Raw genomic sequence first — 25,794 nt, forward strand, 5'->3', positions numbered from 1 at the left:
TGACATTTTCAGTCTAGTAAGAGAATATGATATGAATAATTTTAATATAGATTCAAACATAAATGATTAAAATAAGGACAAATAAGGGGTGTGTAGTATAAGCATCTAAAATTCCAGTAATTTTTTTTTTACAATTCTATATTATAATAGTCAAGAAAAAAATTATGAAACCAAAGCAACTCTGATTACATAAAGGACAAAATTTTGATGCTATCCTTTGTTGTCTACGTTCTTTCTATTGAACTCCAAATCTAATTTCCTTTTTTTTCTTTTTCTTTTTTTAAGCAATTGGGGTTAAGTAACTTGCTCAAGGTTACACGGCCAGTTATTTCTGGGTGTGGTGCTGAGTATCTGAGCCCAGATTTGATCCAGGTCATCCCGACCCTGGAGCCGGTGCTCTTACTCGCTGAGCCACCTGGCCGCCCTTAAGCAATTGGGGTTAAGTAACTTGCTCAAGGTTACACTGCCAGGTGTTTCTGGGTGGGTGCTAAGTGTCTGAGCCCGGGATTCGATCTCCAGGTCTTCTCAACACTGGAGCCGGTGCTCTTATTTGCTGTGCTACCTGGCCGCCCCTAAATCTAATTTCTTTATATCCAGGGAACATTCTTTATTGTGAAGCTCATCTATCAGGGTGGCAACACTCTCCTTTATCAGGGATCCCTGACCCTGCTCTCAGGCTCTCAGGACTAAAAATACCATTTTCTCCTCCACTGGGGTTATAAATAGTAGAGATTCAATCTCCAGGTAATCATTGAGCTAAAGGGCATGGCCCAGAGGAGTGTGCTCAGATTGTTAATGTCGTTTTATTCAGCCAGCAAACATTAAGTATCAGGTATGTTTAAGGCACTATACTAGTAATTGGGGATAAAAAGACTAGCATAAAATTGTTCTTGCTCTCTAATACCTTATATATCCACCGTGGGATACAGAGAGAGAGAGAATGGGGTATGCAAAATAGGTAATAGAAACAATTTGTTGAGGTAACAAGAAGTTTTGGAAAGGCCTCATGTAGAAGGTGGTGCGTGATTTTACTTTTTAAGGTGATTAGTGATCCTCAGAAGTAGAAGTGATAAGAGACTTCATTTCGGATATGAGAGATAGCCAGTACAAAGACATAGGGATGGGCTATGGAATATCATGTATGAGAAAGAGTAAGAAGGCCAGTTTTGCTGCATCATAGATTGGGTAAAGGGAGATAATATGTAATAAGACTGGATTCAATTGAGTGTTAAAAAAACAATCCATTTCACAATATTGATACGATAGCATCATCTTTTTATGTGAAGCAGAGCAGAGTTTAGTTTGCTTAAAATTGCATATAGTTTTCAAAATGCTTTTCTTTATTTGGTTATTAATTTAATGAAATAAAGTTATATTAGATTGTCTTAAATAATTATTGCAGATCTTTTGATATCAAACTATGTTAAGGAAATATTCATTTCTTGAATTTTTCTTGTGAAGTCTTTCTGTAACTGAAGTATTGTTTTTTAGTTAGAAAATACTTATACTTTATGTATTTAAGATTTTAAATTTGATAATTTAAGAATTAAAATTTTTCTAATTATGAGTTACTCTATGTAACATTTTGTGTTACTTAAATTTACAATATGAACTAAGCAAAGTCTAGTTATATTGTTATATAATTTTGTTCTTTGACTTTATTTTTATTAGTATGTTTTTTTTTTAAAGGAACATGTCTTTTGGGTGGTATCTCTGAACACATTATTTATTCTTGTCTTTGGTAAGTATTCAATTCAACAAATAATTGATTAGCTGCCAACTCTTTCAAGGTGCTATACTAGATAAATGCTAGGGATATAAATATGGGAAAACACTGGTATACCCATTGACTAATGTTTTTCAGATAACACCTCTTTGTTAGGGAGCTGTGTTTTAGATTAGTTTTGGATCCTTTATTTTTTTAAAACTGGTAGTCTTTTGACTTGGAAACACTTGATGTAGAAATGTGTTATATGTAAATAGCTGTCCTGTTTGAAGACTTACTACTTTGACTGCTTGAACTCTCTTCTTATTTTCTTCCTGCAAAGGCATAGGAATGGGCTATGGAATATCATGTATGAGAAACAGTAAGAAGGCCAGTTTTGCTGTATCATAGAGTATATAAAGGACAAAATTTTAATGCTATCCTTTGTTGTCTATGTTCTTCTTTCCGTTGAACTCCAAATCTAATTTCTTTATACCCAGGAAACATTCTTTATTATTTCTATAATACTAGTCAGATATGAGGCTTATCTGTCAGGGTGGCTGACTCCTACCACTGTTATAGCAGATTTACACCATTACCCTAGGCTCATCCTGATCCTCTAGCAAGTTAATCATATGTCCACCAACCCATTCCACTCTCCTAATGGAAATAACTCTTCTTTTGCCCCAACCTCATGTTTTCAATATAGGAGCCCACCATTTTTCTCACCCTTCATTTCTACTCCCTATTGCTGCTTCAGGTCTAATTCTGCCCTTCCATTCCTCACCTGTAATTGATCAATTATTTCTTTAAACTGATAGAGATGCTCATGACTTCCTTTCCTTCCCATCTATGTGCCCAGTGCCAGAGTTTGACCTATCTTGATATTGTTAATTTCACTCCTTGTCTATAGAGGGCACCCTGGTTTTACCGCCCCTGATTTATTTCTGTAGTAGAAATCATTTTCTCCGGTTGTTAGAGCCCTACCTACCTAGTCTCTGCTTTTCTGTTCAGAGACTTTGCTCCAGGAGCCATGGCCAGTGTCTTGAGCTCAATGAGTGTCCATTCCTATTGCCCAGCAGAGTTTTTGAGGGGAAGAGGAGATGATGCAGTAGTTTGGGATAGTGTATGGCATTGTTCTCCCTCTTTTTGATTTCTTAGCAGTGGAATAGAAATTTTAACATGAATTGCTTAACTCATTTTCATAGGTAAAAGTTGTTATACCTGGTAGCTAAATTCACTGATATTTTGGGTGGTAGTGTGAAATAGTAAAAAGAGCCGCACACTTGTCATTGGAAAACCTTTATTTGATCTTCTCTCTGTGTAAGCTTAGTGGAGTAATTTAATAGAAATGACAGTACTATCTGAATTTGTTTATAGAGTTAATACTATACCATTCAAACTACCAGGGGCATATTTTATAGAGCTAGACAAAATAATGCTACATTTTTACTGTACTTCTTAAGCATTTTCCCCTTTGACTTCTAAAAGTAAATAGTAGCCAATAGTTGTCTATTACCGTGTTTCCCCAATAATAAGACCTATCCCGAAAATAAGCCCTCCCCTTACTGTGTAAGATTCCTCTAAAATAAGCCCTCTCCCGAAAATAAGCCCTATTGAGATTGCTACTGTAGTGAAGGTGATCCCCTGCGCTACACGCTATATTACGGTACCCTCTGTATGCACCGTTTCCCCCCCCCCCATGAAACGCACGCCGCGCTCCGAGCTGCATCCAATCAGAGCTGCAGCAGTGAGCGTGTCATCCTGTTCTTCCCCAGTGATTTGCTTATTGAATAAAGGTACATTTTTTTGTTCACATTTACCTGTTTATTAAAATTGCTGTCAATGTTCATTAAAATAAGCCCTCCCCTGAAAATAAGCCCTCTGGTGTTTTTCTGTCCAAAAAATAATAATAAGACAGGAAACACGGTATCCTTACATCTGAATTGATTAATATTAGAATCTGTTGCAGTAAGTGATTTTAATAACCCACATTTATTATTCAGTCAAGCATTTTTTAGTGCCCAGTATGGGCTAGATTCTGCAGATACAAATACAAAAGTAGGACATAAGTGAAGTTCAACTTTATGCAGTGTTACTAACCCACCCCTATTCCTTCACATTTGCAAAAATGGAAGATGGGTACATTCTTATACTTCTTTAGAGCCTATTGTGCCTCACTGTGTATTGTTTTTTTTTAAATGCCACCCCAATAGGTAGTACTTTTTCCTTACTCCAAGTGATAACTTTAAGCTTCGACAATAGTTCCTGTTTTTCTGGAGAGAGGAATGAGACAGTCCAATTGATGATGAGTATGGTGTACATAGATGGTAAAATGCTCAGTAATGTAGGCATTTGAAGTTTTCATGGTTTGTTTTTTTCTCCCTTTAGCATTTTGTCCTTACCACATTGGTCATTTTTCTGTTGTTGGCTTGGGATTTGAGGAATATGTAAGTATGATGGATTAAAAATATTCAAAGATATTTATTTTAATTAATTACTTTTAAGTTTTTGCCACTTTAAGACAAATCTTGAGTAATAAAATGTGTCTTTTTTATGGCATATTGTACCTCCCAATTGCTTTATGTTTTGAGAGTGGTTAGTCAGTGTAATTGATCCTTTATTTTTAAATTGCAGTAGTGTTATTTTTTGTACTCCATTGCCTTTCTACTGAAGTTCTTAAAAGGGATATCTAGCAATAATTGCTACAATAATGAAGGTAGAAAGGAGATATCTAGAATAGCAGTGTAGATGTGTTAGTACCCTAAGACACTTTTTCCATGCTAGTATGTTGAGGCACATTTAAGTACATTGAGACTTTATTGAAAAGCTTTCTTGGGTCGGCCAGGTAGCACAGCGAGTAAGAGCACCGGCTCCAGTGTCAGAACGACCTGGAGATCGAATCCCGGGCTCAGACACTTAGCACCCACCCAGAAACACCTGGCCGTGTAACCTTGAGCAAGTTACTTAACCCCAATTGCTTAGGGGTGGCCAGGTGACTCAGCGAGTAAGAGCACTGGCTCCAGTGTTGGGATGACCTGGAGATCGAATCCCGGGCTCAGACACTCAGCACCACACCCAGAAATAACTGGCCAAGTAGCCTTGAGCAAGTTACTTAACCCCGATTGCTTAAAAAAAAAAAAAAGCTTTCTTTAATGACTTTATATCCTGATTAATGAAGAAAGCCAGTGGCGTTCCCTGATCTGCTACGCTTTTTTTTCTTTTCCCTTTATTATCATAGTTAAGTGTATTGTTTTTCCAAAAGACCCAATTTCCAATTCCATCCATCAATACACTTATGATAGTTTCATCAAGAGAAAAGAGCAGGGGTGGCCAGGTGGCACAGTGAGTAAGAGCACCGGCCCCAGTGTCGGGATGACCTGGGATCGAATCCGGGCTCAGATACTTATCACTACACCCAGAAATAACTGGCCGTGTAACCCTGAGCAAGTTACTTAACCCTAATTGCTTAGGGGCAGCCAGGTAGCACAGTGAGTAACAGCACCTGCCCCAGAGTCGGGATGACCTGGGATTGAATCTGGGCTCAGACACTTAGCACCCACCCAGAAACACCTGGCCGTATCACCTTGAGCAAGTTCAACCCCTCATTAAATTACTGCCAGTTTAGAAATAAACAAAAACGCCACTAAAGAAATTCAAAATAATTATCCTGAGATATGGATTATAGGGACCATCCAAGATGAGAAGACATGTCTTTAATGGGTATTTTTGATCCTGAATAACGTAATAATTATATCTGGAACATAGAATAAATAATACCTCTAATGTCTACTGTTCATATGAATAGATGCCTTGAAAAGGCCACCATGTATAAGAGTAGAATTACTCTGAAAAAGGTGAAATGTTCTTGTCTTGTATTCCCAAAGCAAAAATAGATATGTAGCATGGGTATTTATTATTTTACCCTGCTCTTTGGTAAATGAATACAATGTCCTTAGAATTGGGAGAGCAACCAAAACAAATTTTCCTAGTTTTCCTGTTTTGAATGTCCAACCAGTCAAATATAAATAAATTTATGTGTGTCTCAAGTTTTACAGTAAGTTTTTGCACTGGTATAATTTAAAGGCATATTTTAATTCCTCTCAGCTATCTATTCTTCTTTAATATGTAGTATATAGACAGCAGAGGGAAAGGGTCTGAGTTGTACAAATTAATAGATTATTTTAATAATTTAATAATTTTAATAAATTAAATTTTATAAATGAAAACCTAGAAGAACTCATACTAAGACCTCATACATGTGCTTTGGATGTTTAGGTTCCAACATCTTGAATTGTTATTTTTTTTTCTTTCTAGGTCCAAGCATCTCATTTTGAAGGCCTAATCACAACAATAGTTGGCTATGTACTTTTAGCAATATCACTGATAATTTGTCATGTATCCTTGAACAAAATGATGTAGGTATCTCTGGAACTTAACAGGTTTATGTTTCTATATCCCTGTTGGAGAAACTTCAATGGTTCTTAGGACAAAGTAGAAAATCTTCTGTTTGACTTTTAAATCTCATCCTAGTCTGGCTCCAGCTTATGTTACAGTGTTACAGTTTTACTGTATCTTCTTTATATATTCTATAGTCCAGCCACATTGGCCTGTTTGCTTATCCTTGTATGTGACATTTCATCTCCCATCTTCATGTCTGTTTTTAGGCTGCTCCCCAGGTCTTTGGAATACACCCATAGAATCTATGGCCTCCTTGAAATTTCTGTTGAGAAAACAACCTACAAGAAGCCTATCCATATAGTGGCTATTGTCCTCCCTTCAGGAATCACTTTGGATAATATATTAATTTTCTATGTAGATTTTGATTCCCACAACTAGAAGGCAAGTTCTTTGAGATCAGACACTGTTTGCTATATCTATGAGAGGTTAGGGTTTGGCAGCAGAAGTTATTTTCTTATCTCTTAGTGGCTGTGTGGTATAGTGCAAAAGCTGCTGAACTGGGTTTGTATGCCAGCTCAGTGATAGGATTGTGGGCAACTCATTTAAACTTTTCAGAGACTGTTTTCCTCATTGGCAAAGTTGGTTAAGGGCTTCCAGATTATGCTCTTTGAAAATTCTTGTAGATGGAGGACATCAGAGCTCTCTAAAAGTATTTGAAAGGTTGTTCCATACAAGGATTAGCAATCCACAAATTACATATTGTCTTATAGATATATTTTGTATGACTGCACATATATAACCTATATGGAATTGCTTGCCTTCACAATGGGGAAGGGAGAGAATTTGGAACTCAAAGTTTTAAAAACAAACGTTAAAAATTGTTTTTACATGTAACTGGGGGAAAATTAAATACTAAATATTAAAAAAATAAATTACATATTGTCCAAATGTTTTGTTCTGATATTGTATTGAGTTTTTTCCTTGATCAGATGATGTAGGGTTTGGCAGCTCTTGTGAAATTTCAACGATCTCGTCGCTTACTAGGGGTCTGCTATATTGTTGTTAAGGTAATTTATATTTCATTTACTTTAAACTATTGAAAATATTCATCTGTTCTGTATTTATCACACTATTGATGAAATTTTTTTTACTTAAGGTTTCTCTGTTAGTGGTAGTAGAAATTGGAGTGTTCCCTCTCATTTGTGGCTGGTGGCTAGATATATGTTCTCTGGTAAGTACAGTATTTTTTGGAATATAATCTATGAATTTAAAATTTCAGTCATAAAGGTTCTCTTGGATAAGGGTACTTTTGAAGGAAAGTCTCTTTAAATTCAGTCTTTCTCAACTAGATAATTTAGTTTTCCTCTAAAAATACGTGTAACTAAGGAGTCTTTATTTTTAATTTTTTTAATTTAAATGCTTTATTAACTGCTGATTTACATCATTCGTTTCCCCCAGATTTTGAGTTACAAATTTTCTCCCCATTTTTCCCCCACCCATCCCCCCAAAACAGCAGTCCCACAAGTCCCCACCTCCAATCTGCTCTCTCCCATATTTTCTCCCATACCCGTTTCAACTTTTCCAGTGGATCTCTATGCCTCAGTGCCTGTATATCTTTTTTCTTAATTACATGTAAGATGGTATTAATAATAGTATACACACACACACACACATATATATATTTGAATATTTGATTTTAAAACTTTCAATTCCAGATTCATTCCCTTCCCCCCCCTGCCACTCACCCCCCCTGGGGGGACAAGCAGTTCAGTATAGGTTGTACATGTGCGGCTAATGCAAAACAATAACATAGTAGATGTATTGTAAAAGACTGACTATTTTTCCCTCCCTCCTATCCCACCTCCCACTTGTTCTATTCTCTACTTTGATCCTGTCCCTTTTCAAAAGTGGGTGCTTCCAATTTCCCTCCCCCCCAGCCTGCCCTCCCTTCCATCATTCCCCCTCACATCCCCTTCCCCCCCTATTCTCCTGGAGGGTGAGATCCCCTGTTTAGTGTGTATTTCCCTCTCTCCTCAAGCCAGATTCAATAGGAATAAGGTTGACCTATTCCCTTTTGCCTTCCTATTCTTCCCCTCCATTGTAACCATTTTCCCTTGCCTCTTCTGTATGAGATGGTTTGCCCCACTCTGTCTCTCCCCATCTCCTCATTATATTCCCCTCACCTCTTAATTTCACCTTTTAAGTATCATCCCTTCCTGTTAAATTGGTCCCGTGCCCTCTATCTATGTATACCTGTAAACGTATATGCACACATTCACATATGTATTCATATGCCCGCATACCCTCATATAAAGACATATATATATATATATATATTTCTAATCCCTTCAACTACTGAGAAAAGTTTCATAGGTTACAATTATTGTTTTTCCATGTAGGAATGTTAATAGTTCAACTTTGGCCAGGTGGCTCAGCGAGCAAGAGCACCGGCTCCAGTGCCGGGACGACCCGGATCAAATCCGGGCCCAGACACTCAGCACCACACCCAGAAACAACAACTGGCCATGCAACCCCGTACAAGCCACTCAACCCCGATTGCTTCAAAAAAAAAATAGTTCAACTTTGATAAGTTCCTTATGATTTCTTTTCCCTGTTTACCTTCTCATGCTTCTCTTGCTTCTTGTATCTGAATGTCAAATTTTCTATTCAACTCTGGTTTTTTCAGCAAGAGTGCTTGAAAGTCCTGTATTCCACTAAATGACCATATTTTCCCCTGAAACATGATACTCAGTTTTGCTGGGTAGGTGACTCTTGGTTTTAATCCCAGCTCCCTTGACCTCTGGAATATCACATTCCAGGCCCTTCGATCCCTCAGTGTAGAAGCTGCCAGATCCTGGGTTATCCTGATTGTGTTTCCACAATATTCAAATTGTTTCTTCCTGGCTGCTTGTAATATTCTCTCCTTAATCTGGGAATTCCGGAACCTGGCTATAATATTCCTAGGAGTTTTCTTTTTGGGATCTTTTTCAGGAGGTGATCGGTGGATTCTTTCAACCTCTATTTTGCCCTCTCGTTCTAAAACATCAGGGCAGTTTTCTTTGAGAACTTCCTGGAGGATGCTTTCCAGGCTCTTACTTTGGTCATGGCTCTCAGGCAGTCCAATAATTTTTAAATTCTCTCTCCTGGATCTATTTTCCAGGTCAGTGGTTTTTCCCATGAGATATTTCACATTGCCTTCTATTCTTTCATTTGTTTGGATCTGTTTAACTGCATCTTGATTTCTCATAAAGTCATTAGCTTCCATTTGCTCCAATCTAATTCTGAAGCAATGATTCTCCTCAGTGAGTTTTTGAGATTCTTTTTCCATCTGGCAAATTCGACTTTTTAAGGCATTCTTCTCCTCATTGCCTTTTTGAGCCTCCTTTGCCATTTGAGTCAGTCTGTTTTTTAAGGTATTATTTTCTTCAGTAAGGCTGTTGACTCTCATTTCATAATTTTCTTGCATTGTTCTCATTTCTCTTCCCAATTTTTCCTCCACTTCTCTTATTTGCTTCTTAAGGTCCTCTATGGCCTGTAACCAGCTTGTATTTTCCTTTGAAGCTTTTGGTGCAGGAGTTCTGACTTCACTGTTTTCCTCCTGTTCCATGCCTTGCTCCTTCTTATCCCCAAAATAGGAGTGTAATGTTGGAATCTTCTGTCTGCGTAGTTTCCTTTGCCTGCTCATTTTGCCACTCAATGATTTGACTTTTGGGCTTTTTGCCACAGTAGGACTCTGCCACCAGACAGGGGAGTTTACGTCCCAAACGCTGGGGTTTTCTCAGCTGCCGGAGGTATTAGATGGGTGCCCTCTCTGAGGTCTCCACACGCTCTGGCAAGCTGGACACACACCCCAGGACCTCCATCCTAGACTGCAATCCAGATCCAAGCAGGTTAAAGCAAGAGCGATGACCCCTCAGACTGGTGCTTGGCCCCCCTACACTCTGCAGGCCAGGAGCTGAAGCTGCCACGTGGCACTGGCTGTCTGTGCCGGCCTCTCAGTGGCTTTTCGCCCTGGGGGTAAAAGCCACGCACTCCCACTTCCTGGGTCCAGACTGCACTGGCCTCCCACCTTGTCCTTCACATCTACGTATTGATAAATCTGGAAATGGCCACAGCTGCTGCTGATCTGGAGTCCCTCTGGCTGGGGGCTGGTCAGGCCCGCCCTGAGGCTAAAGCCTCGGGTGGGGCTGGGCTCGACTCCCAGAGACCTGCTGGCCGATTCCTGCCAGCCTGCCGGGCTGTCCTCAGCGGGAGGTTAGCTTCTCTGTGTCATTTTGTGGGTTCTGCAGCTCCAAAGTTTGTTTAGAGTCCCCTTTTTACATGGATTGGGGAGGGTGGAAGCCGGAGCCGCGGGAAGGTCGTGCTTCTACTCCGCCATCTTGGCTCCGCCCCAACTAAGGATTCTTGAAAAATCAGGTTTATGTCTGTATTTTAATATGTAATATTCTTAGTCTTTCATTTATTTATTTTGGGGGTTAACAAGCTTACTTTAATCAGTCAAATATGTATCGTTTACCTAGTTCAGGGGAAAAAGGTCAGCACCCCGAACTTCAGAGTATACAGACAGAATTATCAAGACAAAGAAACAGATCAAGTAGACAGGTTTCCAAACTGTGAAACCATTACATCCATACCAAATCAACATCTGGGTTTTTCAAAACGGGGGAGGGGGGGGCTCTCAACAATGGCTTCCCAGAGTCTCATCTGATCAAATCACAGAACACTTCTCAAAGTGAGCCCCCTCTTAGTCTTTTTAATAGCAGATAGAGAATAGTAACAGTTTATATTGGTCATTTTAGTGCTAATTTTTTTTTTTGGTAAGAAATTATATTGATAATAGACAATAAAAGAAAGGTGAGAAATTTGTAAATTAGGATTCCATGCTAATGTTAGCTATAATTGTATTAATTGAAAGACTTTTTCACTAATTACCATCTGAATGTCAATCTGTGAAAGATAAGATTTTTTAAAAATTTAAATCTGTACTTGTGATTTCACTGGTATTAGGAAATCCTGTGGAGGAAACTTCATTGACCAGTACTGATTGACAATTTTTCAGCACCTTATTCATACATCCACTGTGTATCAAAGGCAGCACTTGAACCTAGTTCTTCCTGGCTCTGGCTCTTTATACATTATGCTATGCTTAATGGGCTCTTAGTAAACTAAGCAGTTTTCTTTAAAGATCACCAAGTCCAGTTAGCTCCTACAATTTTATAAGAAAGTGAACTGAGGCCCAGAGACATGAGTTGCTTAAGGTCATGCTTCTTATATAAGTGATACAACTGAATTTTGAACCCAAGTTCTCTTAATTCTAAATCCATTGGTCTTTCTACTGTATCACTATACTTGTATTTATAGGTAGAAAAGCAGTCAGCTTTTTCAAATATCCCTTTAATAAGTCCCTTCAGTTATTGCTGTAGATCATTATTTATCCATTACTTAGTAATTAGTTTTACAATTACAAAAATTAGTTTTACAATTTTTAAAATGAGTTGTATGGCCAAAGTAAATTGATCACCCAGGGGGACAGCCTTTGACTGTTGAGTATTTCTAAACTTAACTCTGTGGATTCTTGGATAATATTCTGCCTTTAGACCTGTTCTTATAGCTTTTATAACTTGATAGAATATACCAAAGCTTGCAGTCTTCAAGTAGCCATGGTCATCTTTTTTTACCTTTTTTTTTTGGAGGGCAATTGGGTTTAAGTGACTTGCCCAAAGTCACACGGCTAGTAATTGTGTCAAGTGTCTGAGGTCGAATTTGAACTCAGGTCCTCCTAACTCCGTGGCCAGTGCTGTATTCACTGTGCCACCTAGCTGCCCTGCCAAGGTCATCTCTTAAGACATTACAACAGGACTTTAGTAAATAAAGTAGTCATAGTAATGATTATTATGTACTTTGAAGCCTCTAGTGACACAGTGGAAGACTTGAGTTCAAATGTTATCTTGGACACTTATTAGCTATAAGACCCTGGGCAAGTAAGTCAGTTAATCCCTGTTTGCCTCGGTTTCCTCAGTTGTAAAATGGGGGTAATAATAGCACTGACGGCTTGGGGTTGTTGTGAGGATCAGATGATATATTTGTAGAAATACTTAGCACAGTCCCTGGCACATATGCTATATGAATGTTTATGCCTTTCCCTTTTTCTAGAATTGGAGATATCTTGACGTAGTGGTATATCTATAATCAAAAAATAGGATCTTGAGTTGTTGCATCAGTATTTTCTGTCATAGAATTATAACAAAACATTCTTTAAGTTACTGATGTGGTTTTTTTTTTCATGTGTTATCTTTAGGTGCTAGCATATACACTGGCAAGCATGTGCATATATTATCAGCACATAATTTTTAGTTTTCCTTTGGAAAAATGCTACATTTTCTCTATATTTAAAGCCATCTTAAATTTTGTTTTATGTGTCTCCAGAGCAGTTTTCCAGTCTGATACAAAATATAAATGTAACTCTGAGACATCATAAAATAAAATTTCTGGTCTAAAATGGGTTAATATGTGTGTGTGAGCATTTTATTCATTTATTAAAAAATGAGATGTGTAAATTGGGCAAATTTGAATTGTAGAAAAAAATTGTTTGCACTTTTTAAAATTATGTGTGTTTTCTGCTTTGGTTCAGGAAATGTTTGATGCTACTTTGAAAGACCGAGAATTGAGCTTTCAGTCTGCTCCAGGCACCACCATGTTTCTGCACTGGCTAGTGGGAATGGTCTATGTCTTCTACTTTGCTTCTTTTATTCTTTTACTAAGAGAGGTAAGTCCTAAGAAAAAGTTTCAAAATTGTAAATCAGTGAAAAGTATCACAGCCATATTCCATTGTTACATTACTCTAAAAGGATTATGGATGTTTTGTGTTAGTAATGACGACTTTTTTGAAATAATAATAAGATATGTGAATTTGGCTTCACCTGACCATTATGAGGGACCTTAGAGTTCATCTGAGAGTTAAGAGTTCGGTGTAGCACTTTTAATGTGAGATCCTTGTTTATTTACCAAGTACACATTTTTCTAGAGCAGCTGAATCATATCAACCTTGACATTTTTTGTTTTAAATGAAACTACAAGAAAGAAGGAAGTTTCAGCTAAAATGATAAAGATGACTCAGAGGTACTCTTTGGAGAGGTAAAGAAAAAAAGGTAGTAGAATAAGCCTCAAAGGCAGCAAGAAACATTTCATCAACTATTTGGTTTTCATGTGTTGCAGTATGGATGAAAGTAATTGCTGCTTAAGCAACAACTTCAGTGGTCGAGGATGATGTAGTAGAGAAATTCTATGGAGAACTTCATAATATCCTCTGAAAGAGATCAATCTATACTTTGACCCTAATGACAGAACCAGTACTAAAACCCAGAACTGGATCTGACTTAGTCCAGTGCTTCAATCATGTCAACTCTGCTGTTGGTAATGCTTTCTCTTGAGCCACTAAAGTAACACCATAAAATTATATTTTTAAGATAATATGATTAAGGTGCCAAAAGATTAAAACTTATCCAAAATCAAATAGCTTCTCTGTGTGGTAATCCTAAGACTAGAAATGAGTCTTTCAAATGCTTATGTACAAGTACTATCAACTGTCATTGTGATTTATCTACTAGATGATATCAATTAATTTGTCTTTTTTGTTTAAAGATGACCATTTTCCCATGTATTTACCAACAGTAGACTTTTCAAAACACTCTAATTTGAAAATTATAGCTTAATAGAGTGTGTATGTGTGTGTGTGGGGGGGGTTGTTTTGTGTTGTTTTGGTTTTTTGGATATATTTGGTCTTTGGAAATCCTTTATCTACCCAGAAGGACTTTTTGGGGTTTCTTTTCTTTTTTTCTTATCTTTAGCTGAAAATATGTTCTAGAATTTTGACGCAAATAGTAGTTAAGCTTGCTGGCATGTAGTTCCCATCCTCTTCCTTGTTTCGAAAATCAAGATAATATTTACCCTCTAGCCCAATACTGGGCTCTCCAATAAAAGTTTATCATTTCAGGAAAGGGTATATTCTCTGGTTTTCCTATGGATCAATTAATTCACCATCCTTATAAATCCTCAGACCAAAACTCTCTTCCATGGCCAATATTCCTCTCATTACGTGTTGTCTCTTCCCCCTTGTAATATAAACTCATTGGAGTTATGGTAGCCACCAAAGGAGAAGTAGATGTTACTGCTTTGTAGAGCTTGGTCATTTCCTCTTCTCTGTACATGAAAGCTGCTGTCTTCTTGCCGCTGCCCAATCCACTGATACTCCCTGCTGCTTTTGTAAACTTGGATCTTTATGTCTTTAACAACTCAAAGAGCTCGTTTTGGTAGTAGAAAAATAGGAGAAATTGTAAGCAATGCAGATGTTGCTTTAGTTAATTTCAGCCAGATGTTGTGTTCAATCTTTAAGGAAGGCTTCACCGTCATTAAGAAATACTGTTCAAATAAGATCAAGTGGTGTTTGCCAGAAGATAGGAAACAGTGCTCAGACATGCCTGATACAGGATAAGAAGCAGGATAAGTACTCAGAACTATTATGGAGTGGTATGATTTAGAGAGAGACAGACAGTAATAGCAGTAGTGGGTTACATCAGGCAGCTTTTCAAAAGTGACCCTGCTCATAACTTGGGAGAAATTAAATTTCTTGATTGCAGTAAGAGAACAACCATTGGATATTTTGAACAAAAGGACACAGACACAACTATAGCAACTTTGTATGATTTTTGTGCCTTTTCTACATTTGGGTTTATTTCAAAGTCAGAAAGCTTTAGTATAAGCAATAATCTTGAGTCACTATAGAATCATGCTCCGGATATGGTGTACCAGGGATCTCTGATAAGTTTTAACATAGCTCGTGCTTGGTTGTACTCAAGATAAATGTGGTTGTTTTGTTCAGTAAATAAAATTTGAAAACAAAGAGGAATCGAAAAAAGGACTGTCCTTTCTCTTATTTTTAAACATGAAAAATGAGACTTTGGCTGTTTTCCAAAACTAAGTAGCCCAGCAGTTTATAAGTGAAAAAAGTAAAATAAGCTTTTTACATGCTGACTGTGATAAATTTAGACATACACTTCTACATGTGCAGAAATTACCAGCAGGTGGCCATCGTATAGCCACTGGCAGTTCTTTAAGCATATATGTCTTTTCAGACTTAAAAGATTTGCTTATTCACAACAAGCTCTAGCAATTTGCATTGGATTTTCATCCTAAATAATTGCAGAGATTTCCATCATAATTCTGATTCTTCTGGTGTTGCTTCTGGACAGCACACTGAAGCTGCTGCAAGTAGTCCACTAGTGAGCTTCTTTCAAAAACTGGTACCCAGAGAATATAAGTACACCATATTAAGGAATTGAAATGAACTTTTAAAACTTTGGGAAAAATTGAAAACCTTTTAAGCACCAGCATCAGATTATGAAGTGGAAATACTAAGCCTATATCTCCATAATTTTGCATGTATTTTTATTTTGAATAAACTTAAAAAAAATTTTTTGAGTTCTTAATTCTGACAATTCAAATTGTATGGTTTGGAGAGTCATTCCTTAAAGTCATGTTAAAGTTTAAAATAGAAAAGTATATCAGCGTTCTATCTACTTTTTGTATATATCTTTATCCGCCAAAACATTTATAAATCTGCAGGAAAGTTAGATTTTGCTAACCTTCCTCGATATTTCCATCTCTTCAAGGTTAGGGACTGTCTTTTGCCTGTCTTACCTTTCCCAGTGCTTGGCACATTGCTTGGCACAAGGTATATACGTTCTGCGTGCTTATTGACTGACTATTTAGTAGTCTATGCTGACCCATTAAATAAGACTCAGGATGTTTTTTGTATAGTGTGTTAGCATGAACTCATTTTTTTCTCCTTTCCTTTGTATAGGAACAATTTTGTTGGTACTATAATTGTCACATTTCTCACAACTAAAAGGGTATATATTCTTCATTCTTGAGAGAGGAAAAAGAGGCAAAAGGTAGTGATTGTCCCACTTTTTGTATATGAACCCCCAGCACAGTGCCTGGCACATACATAGTAAGGACTGAATAAATCCTTTTTAATTCACTCATTGCCAAAGCGATAGTAAGAGCTTTTTTTTCTTTCCTGTTTTTCTGTTTTATTTTGTCTCGTGTGTATATAGCTAGGTCCTAATTATTGCAAATAACTTGTTTTCCTCAAGTGGTTTCATATATTCAGATTCATATTATTTGAAGTTGTAATTATGTAAAATATGGTGATTGATTTGAATTCAGTCAGTTTCATCAGATGCAGTATTAATTCAAATAATGCAACCACTTTGGGGAATTAGTTATTCAATTAATTGGGACCTGGCTGTATCTGGAGAGCTTGGTCAATACATTTTTACATATTTGAATTTATTTTTTTATAGGTGCTGAGGCCTGGTGTCTTGTGGTTTCTAAGGAATTTGAATGATCCAGATTTTAATCCAGTACAGGAAATGATTCACTTGCCCATTTATAGACATCTCCGAAGATTTATTTTGTCAGTGGTAATGAAACATTTTTATTTAGTCTTTAAAATAAAGTATGTTACTCTTTATATACTTTGCCTAATATTTATTATACGCTTTCTGTACTGTTTTTCAGTTATATCACAAAGGACTTTTTTTTTGCTTAGAATACCAGAATGTAACTTTATTTTTACCTATTGTTGTCTGTTAGAAATAAAATTATTATATTTGATAAAAGTGGTCTCAGTAACAAAATTGCAGAATTAGTTATAATAATTGAAATTTACCTAGTGTTTTAAAGTATGCAAAACATTATACTTACATTATGTTATTTGATCTGCCTATTATCCTTGTGAGGTAGGGACCACAGGTATTTTTGACCTGGGTCTATGATTTTTTTATTATAGCACAAGCTCTCAATAAGAAAACTTCTACTTCCAGTTCAGAGCGACACTGAGAGCTTATTCAATTTTTCCTTACTCCTATAGCAAATTTATTAGAGATAGAACTTGAACCCAGAAATTCCTGGTTCCAAGGTTGGCTTTTTTATCCACTGTGCTATGTTGCATGCGTGTGCGTGTGTATACACATGCGCATACACACACACACACATACATGCAGCTAGATGCCAAAATGGATGGAGTGCTAACCTGGAGTCAGGAAGACTCATCTGTTTGAATTCAAATCTGGCCTCAGCTGTTTACTAGCTGTGTGATCCTGAGCAAGTCACTTCACCTTGTTTGCCTCAGTTTCCTCATCTGTAAAGGAAATGGTAAACCTCTTTCTCTGCCAAGAAAACCCCAAATGGGGTCACAAAGGATTGGACACAACTGAAAAATTACTGAATACCAACATTAATATTTGCATTTTATAGATAATAAAACTGAGGTTCACTCGACCAAGGTTGATACAAGTGTTAGAGGTGAGACTGTTATCTTTATCAATTAGTTATTTGGTATTCCTGGTGTGCATATTTCTTCCACTGATGCAGATTGGTAATTCATCTATCACAAACTTAAAAGGTTTGACTTTTCTCAAATAAACCGTTTACTGTTGTTATAATTTAATGTCATTTTACTTGTTGCAGATTGTCTTTGGTTCCATTGTCCTTCTTATGCTGTGGCTCCCTATACGTATTATTAAGAATCTGTTGCCCAATTTCCTTCCATATAATGTCATGCTATACAGGTAAGTTTTCTGTACTTAAAATTTCCTTACTTCACTAATGTGGATTTTGTATTCTGATTCTGTTTCATTTCTTACGGGAATTGGTGGGGGAAATGTAAGTTCATGAGGTTAACTAAGTTTTGGAAAATATTAGAACTGATAAACATTAATATACTATATTCATTGAATTTTCTAGGAAGTGACTTTTTAAAGTGAATGCCATTTATTTAATATTTAATTATTCAGCATGTGTTACATGTCATCAGTTTTGTATATGAAAAATGGTACGTTATTTCCTGACATGCCATTTTGCAAATGGTATTATTTTAGAACTTCTGAAAAAATTATATTCTTGAAGGAAATACTCCATTAGAGATGCATTTCTAAATAATTCCAATAAAAAGCATTTTTCTCTCCTATGACCATAGTGTTTTATAAACATTGAGCTAGATTATGTCACTATTTTGTTGCCTATAGAATATTAAGCACCTTTAAAATTAAGAAACAAAAAACCAAATATTTTACTACCTCTTGTTTTATTACTACCTTTGTTTGCCACCTTTCCAAATATATCCCTTTTCCCTTCCCATGCCCAGTGAGCCATCCCTTGTAACAAAAAATTTAAAAAAGAAGAAAAAAACAAAAAGCTGTACAGTAGAACTATACCAACACATGACAGCAGTAATATGATTGTATTTGATCCCTCTTTTATATTTAAAATTTTCATTAATTAGAGCAGTGTCTTTCTCTCAAAAAAATTTAATACAAATTTATTAAGGTATAGTTCTAACTTCAAAGAGAAGGACAGAATAGCAAAGCTATGCATTTCTAACAGTCTTACATAATTCTGCAAAGGGTACTTTGATAGAAATAAGAATCAGGAACTTAGCAAAGGTGGTTCTGTGTCATATCACAGTAGAGATCACTTTAAATATACATGCATGTTATAGTTTATCAGTTTCATTTTTGGTCCTTTTTATTATTATAGTGATGCCCCAGTGAGTGAACTTTCTCTTGAGCTGCTCCTGCTGCAGGTGGTATTGCCAGCTTTACTTGAACAAGGACACACTCGACAATGGCTAAAGGGTCTTGTCCGAGCATGGACTGTTACTGCTGGATACTTGCTGTAAGTATAAACAACCAACACCTTAATTATATCACTTGTACCAGTTTAACCTTGTTTCCTTTAGTTGGTATTCCTTACCTTATTTAGGCAAAACTGTAGTCTTGAGGACAGTTGATAATATGAATATACTTAGAGGAGTTGCCTGAGTATTTGGTTTCATTATATTAGTTAAAAATTCTTCTTGTGCTTCAGTTTTACTTCCCTTTATTTAGCAGTTGTATATTGGTATATATCCTGCAGGGAGTTATTGTTCATTTTAAAATTACTATTCTTAGGGGTAGTGCTTTTCAGTTTTGTGAATGTTTCTTAGGCTTTGACATGTTGTGTATATTTTTGTTTTACATACTTTAAGCTAAATTTTTGTGGTAAAGATTATTTCAGAAAAGATATTGCCTATCAAATCTAGTTTCCTATTATAGCATGAAATGAAAGACAAATTGTCAGAAGTTTAATTGTCATTGACCCAGTGTGGTAGAATAGAATGAGAAGTAGATTTGGATTCAGGAACTTGAGTTCAAATCCCTTCTCTACCATTTATTATCCATATTTCCTTAGGCTGGGCAAATCATTTGGATTTTCTTGACCTCAGTTCATCTATAAAAGGAGGGAGCTTAATCGGATCATCTGTAAGATGCCATCAATTTAGAAATCCTGTGATCTTTTGACTTTGATTAAAACTTTTGACACCACTGGTGACTTGGTTGACATCTGTGGATATAGAAGAAAAATACTGTAGAGGCTGTTATATTCTGGCTCTCTCTAGAGATAAAAAAAGAACAAACCATTTTACCCTTTTCACCTAATTTTACATTGCTAATTTCTTTTTCATGATCAAGAAACCTGAATCACAGCAGACTTAATTTATACCACTAATACAATTCAGGATAGTTAATGATATTTGAGAGGTTTAGTATAGATTAAGAGAATGTATGTATATATATATATATATATATATATATATCTACAAAAATTCCACTCTTTAACCTTCCCCTTAAAGAATAAGCTTAATTTTAAATTTAAGAAATGTTATGGAGAGTTTGATAAAGCACAAGGAGGATCAAATTTTATTCTGCCTCTGTTACTTATTACCCAACTGACGCTGGGTTCACATCAAAGGCTGTGCTTACAGACCTCAGGCTGGAGAGGATTAATGCACAGAGCTTCTGATAGATTGATTCTTTGTCAGGCAACATAATTCCAGCCAGGTGTAGAAAGGTTATAAGGTTCATTGCCAAATGATTCTTTTTCCTCATTCACAATATAGAGAACTTATGTTGCTTAAAGAGCGTATGTACTGATGAGATCTTATCCTAGTGACTGTGTGCAGGATCTACCTGTGTAGAAAAAGTCTACCATGTTATCGTTTGCATTAGAAGCAGATCATTGAGGGTTTTATTAACCTTTATCCATTTGTGGCAGCATGGAAAGAGCACTAGACTGCGTCAGTAGACCTCTGGTACAGTCTTGGCTCTGTCCCTTGCCATCTGGGTGAATTTGGTTATTTTATAATCCTTGGGCTTCAGATTCCTCATTTACAATGAGGTGGTCAAATTAGATCATCACAAGTATGGTTCTTTGATTCTATATTCTTTCCCCTTGATTTGATTTATGTTTTTATTTAAAGAGAGTTTTACTCTATCATGGACCTTTTTGACATAGGGATCTTCATTCTTACCTACTTGGGGATCAAGAAGAGAATGAAAACAGTGCAAATCAACAAGCTAACAACAACCAGCATGCTCGTAATAACAATGCCATCCCAGTGGTGGGAGAAGGTCTTCATGCAGCCCACCAAGCCATACTTCAGCAAGGAGGTCCTGTGGGCTTTCAGCCTTACCGTAGGCCTTTAAAATTTCCACTCAGGGTATGTACTGTAAATCCTTTTTCAGTATCTTGTATTACTTAGATTTGTATACAGGGGTAGGGAGCCTGGGGCCTCATTGAGGCTAGGTCTTTGGGTACAGCCTTTAGATTTGAGTCCAAGGTTTATAGAACAAATCCTTTTAGTAAGGTAATTTGTTCTGTGAAGTTTGGATTCAGTCAGTGGGCCATTCTTGAGGACCTAGAGAACCACGTGTAGCCTTGAGGCCACAGGTTTCCCACCCCTGGAAGATTTATGTTAATAAATAGTACTCTTATAATTGCCAGCCCTTACTAAACAGTATGGCTGTTGTCCATGCCATATGTCATGCTTGTAAAGGATGAATGACGTTAAGAAAATTTCAAAACCTCTCAGTATTAGATGGATTGTAGTAAAGCTTTAATGCATAATGAAAATGTATAAATTTCAGTCTTCTAAATTAATTCTATTTAAAAAAATGAATCTTTAACTTTTGTTACATTATATTGTAACCATTTGCAATTAAAATATGTCATAGTTTTATTACCATAGAAATCAACTGCCAAATATCTTGGCATTTTTTAAAACAAAACTGGGGTTCTATAAGAAATCCTGATTAGCTGTTAAATAGAACATTACTAATCAAGCATTATTGCCCTTAAGTTTGTATAATAAGCTCATTTAAAATTAAGCTATATTGTTTTTATTTAAAAGCAAAATCCCATATTTTGGATTCATACTGTTGAATAACTTTTTTTTATAGAATAACTAGTGATATGTGGCTATGTGTTTATTATATATACCAGTATGTAGAATGTATTTTATTTGCATTTTATTTCTGATTTCAAAAAAGAAATTCTGGGGCGGGCAGCTAGGTGGCACAGTGAATAGAGCACCAGCCTTGGAGTCAGGAGGACCTGAGTTCAAATTCGGCCTCAGATACTTAACATTTACTAGCTATGTGACCTTGGGCAAATCACTTAACCCCAATTGCCCTGCCTTCCCCTCCAAAAAGCAAAAAACAAACAAAAAAATTCAATTATGGTGTGTATATAATTTTCTTAAAAAGAAATGACCCTATATTTCAGGGGTTATAAAAACTTTTTGTGTGTGTGTCACGGACCCCTTTGCCAATCTGGTATAATCTATGATCCTGGACCCTTTTTGTTTATCTTTAAGTAGTTGAAGGAAAAACAAAATTTTAATTAGAAGTGAAAATTATATAATTTTTTCCCATATAAATGCAAATGGACTCCTTGAAATTTATCCATGGACCCCCAATTAAGTAGGTTATGAAAATACTTGGGTTGATGGCATTTTAGGAATGTATGTAAAGTTAGTATTTTTCCTTTTTCATAAGGAAAGCTGGTTGGGATCTTTATTGACATAAGGTTAGTACTAGAGTTTCTAGTTTTAGCTGAAGTAAATGAGCTGTGAAAAAATTGACTGTACTTTTGCAAGTTTATTTTAATGTTCTCTTTATATAAATATAGTTGCCTGTAACTTATCATTATATCTGGTTAAGATGAAAACAGGAGCCTATAGAAATTTTCTTTGATCTGAGTTCTAGTTGATATTTTCATAAAATAATTTTTCCTTTTTCATATGTGATAGAGTTAGCTTGAATATAAAACCTAAAATTGCAAATAATCTTTTGATGCTTGTTATAAAATAAGTTAAGCAGTCTTAAGATATTTATGGTATGTGCTTTATATCACAGATATTTCTGTTGATTGTCTTCATGTGTATAACCTTATTGATTGCCAGTCTCATCTGCCTTACTTTACCAGGTATGTTTTTTATTTTAATCTTTAGCTAAAATTATCCTTAATTTCATTATTTTAAAAGGAAATGTATTTAAATGTGTGTTCATCAAATATAATTTTTTTGGAGGTGGGAGGTAGGGCAATTAGGGTTAAGTGACAAATTTTTATTGATTTTTAATTTTAAATGATGCTTATAACATTGGTTCAAATAGAGGCTTTATACTTAAAGTGAGATCTCTTTGAAAGGAAAAAACAAATACAGATACTAGGCTGTGCTTGCTGTAGTGAAGTTGTATATTAGCCAGATTTGGGGAAAATTTTGTATCCTATATTTCCGTTAACTGACACTTTTAATATGTCTCTTTAGGGATTCTTACTTTGGGTTATTTGACCTATATTTATATCAAAAGAAATTGGAAGATTTGGCCAAGGAAAGAATTTGTTGTCCATTGTAAAAAAAAATCAAAGTACTAGTTTATATCACCCATAGTTTTTATGGAAAGGATATTTTAAAATTATATATAATCAAACATGAAGCATCATTACATAGTGATATTTATGATTCATTACATATCATTAGTAGTGATCATTATGATCTAGGAACAGTTTACATTCCCGTAGTTAGTGTCTAATTATTTACAAATAATAAAATGTTTTGTTTCAGCCATTTAGAGTTTACATTTTGCAGCCTCAGTTCTAACCTAGCTAGAAGATGAAGATCTGTGGAGAGGAGTATATCAGGAACAGATCTTCATTATGGTAGTTTACAGTCATCCCCTTGGGACAATGATAAGAGGGACTGTATTTTTATGGGTAGTCTATTTTACAGACAAACAGCCTTATAGATATTGAGTAACTAGCCTACAGATTGGGATTTGGGATTCAAACTTTAGTCTCCTGACTCCAAGTTCTTTGCCCTGTGAATAACAACAGTGGCTACCATTTATATAGTGCTTCCTATGCACCAGACACTGCTAAGCACTTTACATGTATTATCTCATTTGATCTTCATAACAGATAGGTGCTATTATTATCTCCATTTTCAAAGTAAGGAAACTGAAGCAAATGGAGGTTGTACAATTTACCCAGGGTTACACAGCTAGTATGTACCTGAGGCTAGATTTAAACTCAGGTCTCCCTCACTCCAGGCCTAGCATTCTATCCACTGCATCACCCAGCTGCCCTTTGTTTGTCTTCCCTGTGACCATTCCTGCTCTAACATCACCTTCCTTTCACAGTATTGAACCTATGGTTAACCACTTCACCTATATTCTGGAATTTCTTGTTTCTTATAACCAGTCATGCCCTGCCATATCCTATCCTTGGGTTACCTCTGTCATTTACCTTCTCTTTCCTACTCATGTGCTACTTACTTAACTTGGTTAAGGATGTCACACAACCATGCCTGCTGGCAAGTTTGCTAGCTAATCTTTAAAAATATATGTGTATGTCAGATAGCTAGGTGTTGCAATGGAAATGAGCCTAGAGTCAGGAAGTACCTGAGTTCAAATCTGGCCACAGACACTTAGTTGTGTGACCCTAGGCAAAATCGCTTAACACTATTTACCTTAGTTTTATCATCAATAAAATGAGTTTGGATAAGGAAATGACAAACCACTCTAGTATCTTTGCCAAGGAAACCTCCCAAAGGAGTCATAAAGAATCAGACATGACTGAAAATGACTAAACAACAAAATGTTATGTATCACATAAGCTCGTAATGGACCTAGCAAGCACAAAATCATAGGGGAGAGAGAGTGTGTGTATACATAAAATATACATATATTGGATGAATGTGTATTTTAAATTCTAAACTGAAACAACAACCTCACCATCCTTGTTTCTCCCCTCTACTTTCCCTCACAAAGAAATACCATTTTTGTACCCAACCAGAAAACAAAAAATAATTCATTATCTGCTACTCTAATTTCTGTTAGTAATGACATTCTCTGTGTTTAACCAAGTAGTCCTTAATAGATTTAGTCTGTCACCAAGGCCATTTTGTTCTTGTTGTTTAGTTGTGTCTAACTCTTCTTGATCCTGTAGACCAACTATCCATGGGATTTTCTTGGCAAAGATACTGAAATAGTTTGCCATTTCCTTCTCCGGGTTAGGTAGGTGATAAGTGACTTGCCCAGCTTGTGTTTGAAGTCAGATTTGAACTCTTGTATTTCTGCCTCCAGGCCCAGTGCCTTATCCAATGTGCCACCTAGCTGTCACTACAGCAAGACAATACTTTAAATCATTCCATCATGGAAGAGCATATCAGAATTCATTTCTATTCGGATAGTTTTCAAGAAACTATTATCACCTTTATAATAGTAATTCTTGAGACAAGACTTAGCTATAAATTGATATGATTGCTTTGTAGAAATATGTGTACATATATCACACTTATTCTTTGTTAAAAATAAAAACTAACTCTTAATTTTATACTCTTTTTTTAGAATCTTCAAAATATTACAATTATCCCAGCTATGGCTCCAGATTTAGCCTCTTAGCATAATTCTTACAGTTACTGAAAAAAAAAAAGGGGGGGGGGAACCTTCAATAGTACTTTGACCTAAAATTTAAAAAATAAATTGGCATGCATATCACAGAGTTTGAGAACTTGTTGCAAATTTTTTCTCTATATTTTCTCCACCTAGAATATTTAGGAGCAATTTTAATCAATCATAAACTCACTCGGCCCCTCTGCACCTTAGTTTCCTCATAGGTAAAATGAAGAAATTAGCTTATATAATTTCTTAGTTTCTTTCTAGTAACATTTTGTGGTTCTTAAGAAAAGTTTTTTAAATGAAAGAAATTGATACACTGTCTAAAGTTTATAAGAGTCATGACAAGTTAATATAATGAAAACAGCCAATAAAAGTGTACCCTGTTATTAATATCAACATAAAGATAACAATTCTTTTTACTTAGCCATATGTCTCATGTATCAGCCTTTCTATTTTCAGTATTTGCTGGCCGGTGGTTAATGTCATTTTGGACGGGAACTGCCAAAATCCATGAACTATACACAGCTGCTTGTGGTCTTTATGTCTGCTGGTTAACCATCAGGGCAGTGACAGTTCTAGTTGCATGGATGCCACAGGGACGCCGAGTGATCTTTCAGAAGGTTAAAGAGTGGTCCCTCATGGTAAGTTTTCAAAGAAAGGCTTATCATTTTGATAGGTGGGTATATTTCTTTAACTATTATTTTTTCCCTTCCATTATAGGTTTATTTAACATCAAAGTCAAGTTTGTTTCAAAAAAAGAGATTCTATTGGAGAATGGTGTCTTGATTCCCTTATGAAAGACCAAACTCATGTGTATTACCCTTTGGCATTTAAGAGAATGAATAA

At 36.0% G+C, this 25,794-nt stretch overlaps 1 protein-coding gene across 1 annotated transcript in view; it reads left to right on the plus strand.

The window, feature by feature from the left end:
• Nucleotides 1-25,794, plus strand: part of MARCHF6 (membrane associated ring-CH-type finger 6) — a 90,569-nt gene that overhangs the window by 49,962 nt on the left and 14,813 nt on the right. The window contains 12 exon segments of the mRNA XM_069077125.1: nt 1,690-1,741; nt 4,097-4,155; nt 6,023-6,103; nt 7,105-7,173; nt 7,263-7,337; nt 12,738-12,872; nt 16,471-16,590; nt 17,639-17,739; nt 18,707-18,844; nt 20,504-20,708; nt 22,405-22,474; nt 25,408-25,589. Of these exon segments, the coding sequence (XP_068933226.1) occupies nt 1,690-1,741; nt 4,097-4,155; nt 6,023-6,103; nt 7,105-7,173; nt 7,263-7,337; nt 12,738-12,872; nt 16,471-16,590; nt 17,639-17,739; nt 18,707-18,844; nt 20,504-20,708; nt 22,405-22,474; nt 25,408-25,589 (1,287 nt within the window).

Source organism: Petaurus breviceps, unplaced genomic scaffold, assembly GCF_028583685.1.
Source record: "Petaurus breviceps papuanus isolate PSGF00001 unplaced genomic scaffold, PetGlider_PUasm1.0 151, whole genome shotgun sequence".
In the NCBI taxonomy this organism is placed as follows: domain Eukaryota; kingdom Metazoa; phylum Chordata; class Mammalia; order Diprotodontia; family Petauridae; genus Petaurus; species Petaurus breviceps.